Source organism: Nematolebias whitei, chromosome 5 (genome assembly GCF_014905685.2).
Source record: "Nematolebias whitei isolate Nwh7 chromosome 5, NemWhi1, whole genome shotgun sequence".
Lineage (NCBI taxonomy): Eukaryota > Metazoa > Chordata > Actinopteri > Cyprinodontiformes > Rivulidae > Nematolebias > Nematolebias whitei.
In genome coordinates, this window is record NC_056502.1 from 18498867 (window position 1) to 18502557 (window position 3691).

Here is a 3691-nt window from a genome sequence, read left to right on the forward strand (position 1 = left end):
ATATATATATATATATATATATATATATATATATATATATATATATGATTGTTATATATGATTGTTATGCATTATTTATCAATATATTTTTTAACTTATAAATAAAGGTTTATTGAGAGAAATGCTACTTAATGCCACTTATTTTCATCTTTAAATCACTTCTTGGTCTGCTGCCTTCATACAGCTCCTCCTACATGTCTCTGCGTGAGTGCAGCTACAGCGTGCGCTCTCAGGACATTATTACCTGCAGTGTTCCCTCAGTGCAAACTGAACTCGGCAAAAGGGCCTTCTCCTACTCTGCTCCCGTTTCTTGGAATACCTTACAAAAAGATCTGAAGCTCTCGACCTTGACCTCTCTAAGAACCTGTTGGACTCCTGGCAGGGACCAGTGCAGACATGTTCCTGTTTTTAGTTTTCTACATTTGCCTTAGAATCTAGCTGTTTTTTGTTACTTTTCTTTTCTTTTTAGTTTTCTTTTTGTTTAAGCTATCCTATTTGTTTAAAAAAATGTGTGACTTTTTATAACTGTTTATTGTTGTCGCTGTTGTCCATTGTTGTCATCATTCTTTGCTGAAATCAGGTCTCTTGTAAATGAGTCCTCGAGGCTCAATGGGATTACCTGTCTAAATAAAGTTGAATGAAAAAAAAAAAAAAAAGACAGTGTTCCTGTGAGACAGCGCTGAGGGTATAGAAAGTAGCGCTAATCGGAGGCCTCTTCCTGTTTACGCTTCGATCTACTGTAAAACTTAATTTTCTTTCAAGAATGTAAGGAGACATAACTGGACGAAAATGTCACTAAGTTCAACCTGAACTCCGTCGATAATCTGGAAACAAAAAGGTATTTAAAGCAACTCTGGAATAACCTGTTTACACCTTAGTGATCGCAACAGGTACTGTAATGCTAACGTTTTAGCCACTAGCTTGCTGGCTAATGTGAAAAGGTAAAATCTTTTTTTTAGTAAACACAGCTAGCCCACTGAACAGTTTGTTGTCTTCGTCTAGTCAGTGGGGATACTAACTTTGGTTTTAGAGTTAGTTAAAGCCACTAGAAAGTGGTAAAAAATATCAAGTGTCATACTTTTTACTGAGCTGAGATGGTCATTACGACATAGTTATTTTTATTAAACTAAGTTGACGTTAACTAATCACTGATTGTGTATTTTATGTTACACTTGTATTAACATTTGTTATCAGAGGTCGACGTTTTAGTGTTTACAACTGATTTTCTCATTTCATTTACAGACGGAAGTATTTTAATTGTTTATTACGTCGTGCTCATGAGTAAACAGGCAGTTAATTAAACTACATCAGGAATTTAATTGTTCAAAGTGTCCAAGTATTTGTTGAAATTAAACTGTCTGCCTCATATAAAAACTGTTTTTAAGAGTCACAATATTAACAAGTATTTAATTGTGGATTATATTACTATAAATCCGTGCTTTACATCAGATTTTTAGTTCAAACGAAAACATTTCCACATTTATTTTTATTTTTATTAATAATTGTTTAGTTGGTTGGTTGAGAACTTATTCTCATTTATAATTACCATCAACGCTGGACTTGATTAAGCACAATCACAATACAATAAATGTACTCATAATACAATAAAACCATAACTTATATGGAGAAATAGGGAAATTGCAATTATACAGAAACGCATCAAAGTAATTGCAATACATATGACTAGGTTATTAGTCTTACCCTTTAGTTTAGGACATGGATGCTAGAAAATGATAGTCATGTTTTCAAACTAGTGATAAAAATCTGAATCCTGAAATAATAACAAATCTTTCCACTTAGTTGTCATTTGGCTATACCAGAGAAAGTCGTGCAAAGAAAATACATTAGATTATCAGTCCCAATATGTCAAATAAATAATTATTTTATCATATGTATGACAAGTAAAGTTCATAACATCACTGCAGAATGTATCACTGCATTTTACTCAAATATTTACCATCAGGTGATTCTATTTAATAGTAACAGACCTAATATCAAGAGCTCGAACAGTAAAATAAATCAAATTCAGGCAAGAAATATTAACTTGTCCAAAAGGGATTCTCATACTTTAAATATTTCACGAACAAGCATAACAGACAAGGAGCGAATTCAAAACGTGCTTGAAACATACTTATCAAATTTAAATAAACTGTTTGACAAACAATCAGAAAAATCAGCTAAATGAAATGAACTCATTTTCATTGTATTTAATTTTGAACAGTTGTCTCATTGAGGAGCAAATACAGATGTATTGCAGTTGTCCGTCACTGCCACATGCCGTCATATATAAGTTCTGGTTAGCTGTACAGTCTATGTAATCCTCTGCTGTATAGACACCAATTCCCTTCAGTCACAGCCACCAAGTCATTCCCACTTTGTTTGCTAATAAAATGAGAGCATTGTCTCTCTGGGACAGCAGATATTGGGTCAACTACACTGTAGTGAATTGAAATGTGGGAGGGTTACCCATAGCTGGGTCAGCCTGTGATACATTTAGCATACTTTAGTAGTAATGAGGGCAGTCAGATAAACTTCTACCAGAATCTTGTTCAAGATTTGTACTTAAAAAAAAAAAGAGTTGCTTTGCATTGGAGTGACCAGCAACCGCTTTCTGCCTGACTTTTTTTTTTTTTTAATCCAGGAACAAAAACTCTACGAGCTGCCTTCATTCTCATCCTCACCAGCCAACCATGTCGTGCCGGGACATCCACGCTACCAACGCGTTTTCCTTCATCATTGCCTTTGTGTCTGTGTGTGGGATCGTCGTGGCCACATTTATCCCACAGTGGCGTGTGACGAGGCTCGTCACCTTCAACCGTAATGCCAAAAATATCAGCGTGTATGATGGATTGTGGGCCAAATGTGTGAAACAGGATGGATATTCAGGATGTTACTACTATGATTCAGAGGTATTATTCTTTGACATTTTGGCTTCTGTTGTTCATTTTTTTATATTTGGGTGTCTTGGAAATAATTTGTGTATATTTTTGTTTTTTAGTGGTACTCTAAGGTGGACCAGCTAGATCTGCGTCTCCTGCAGTTCTGCCTTCCAGCGGGCCTCATGTTCGGCTCTTTAGCCTTGCTGCTTTGCATGGCTGGGATGTGTAAAACCTGCTGCTGCTCAGACAAGCCTGAACCAGACATTAAAACTACCAGGTGCCTGGTGAACAGTGCAGGCTGTCACCTGGTGGCTGGGACGTTCCTGTTCTTGGGAGGAGCAATTGCCATCGCACCCTCAGTATGGTTTCTGTTCCGCACCAAGGAGATGAACATCAGATATGACAAGATCTTCTCTGATGGCTTTGCTGTGTATGTATCCATAGGCTGCTCTGGAGGACTGATGCTAGCAGCACTGCTCATTTTTATGTGGTATTGTATGTGTAAGAAGCTGCCTTCACCCTTCTGGTTGCCTCTGCCATCCTTGAATGCTTCTCCATCCACCCAGCCTCTCACGGCCAATGGCTTTCCCCCTTCTCCAGTTTATGGTCCACAGATTTTGCCACCACAGTTTCCTCCTACGGTGATGGAAACCCAGCCTTATGTGCCTTCGCAAGGGTACGTGCAAAGTGTGATGGCCCCGGTTCCAGCTCAGGTGTACGTGTCTCAAGTTTCTGCTCATGATGGGTATGGATCAGAGGTAGGGGGCTACGCCCCCTCTCAGAGCTACGCCCCCTCTCAGAGCTACGCCCCC

The 3691-nt window shown here is 38.1% G+C and overlaps 2 protein-coding genes across 2 annotated transcripts in view; one reads left to right on the top strand and one right to left on the bottom strand.

Annotated features, from left to right (window-relative positions):
* adam22 (ADAM metallopeptidase domain 22) overlaps nt 1-3691 on the bottom strand; it is a 77241-nt gene that overhangs the window by 26127 nt on the left and 47423 nt on the right. The gene's annotated exons all lie outside the window — the stretch shown is intronic.
* The window catches only part of cldn12 (claudin 12), a 3521-nt gene continuing 492 nt past the window's right edge, over nt 663-3691 (top strand). Inside the window, 4 exon segments of the mRNA XM_037676290.1 lie at nt 663-838; nt 2642-2909; nt 2999-3685; nt 3687-3691. The exon segment at nt 3687-3691 is cut by the window's right edge and continues 492 nt beyond it. Of these exon segments, the coding sequence (XP_037532218.1) occupies nt 2691-2909; nt 2999-3685; nt 3687-3691 (911 nt within the window). The 5' untranslated portion in view covers nt 663-838; nt 2642-2690.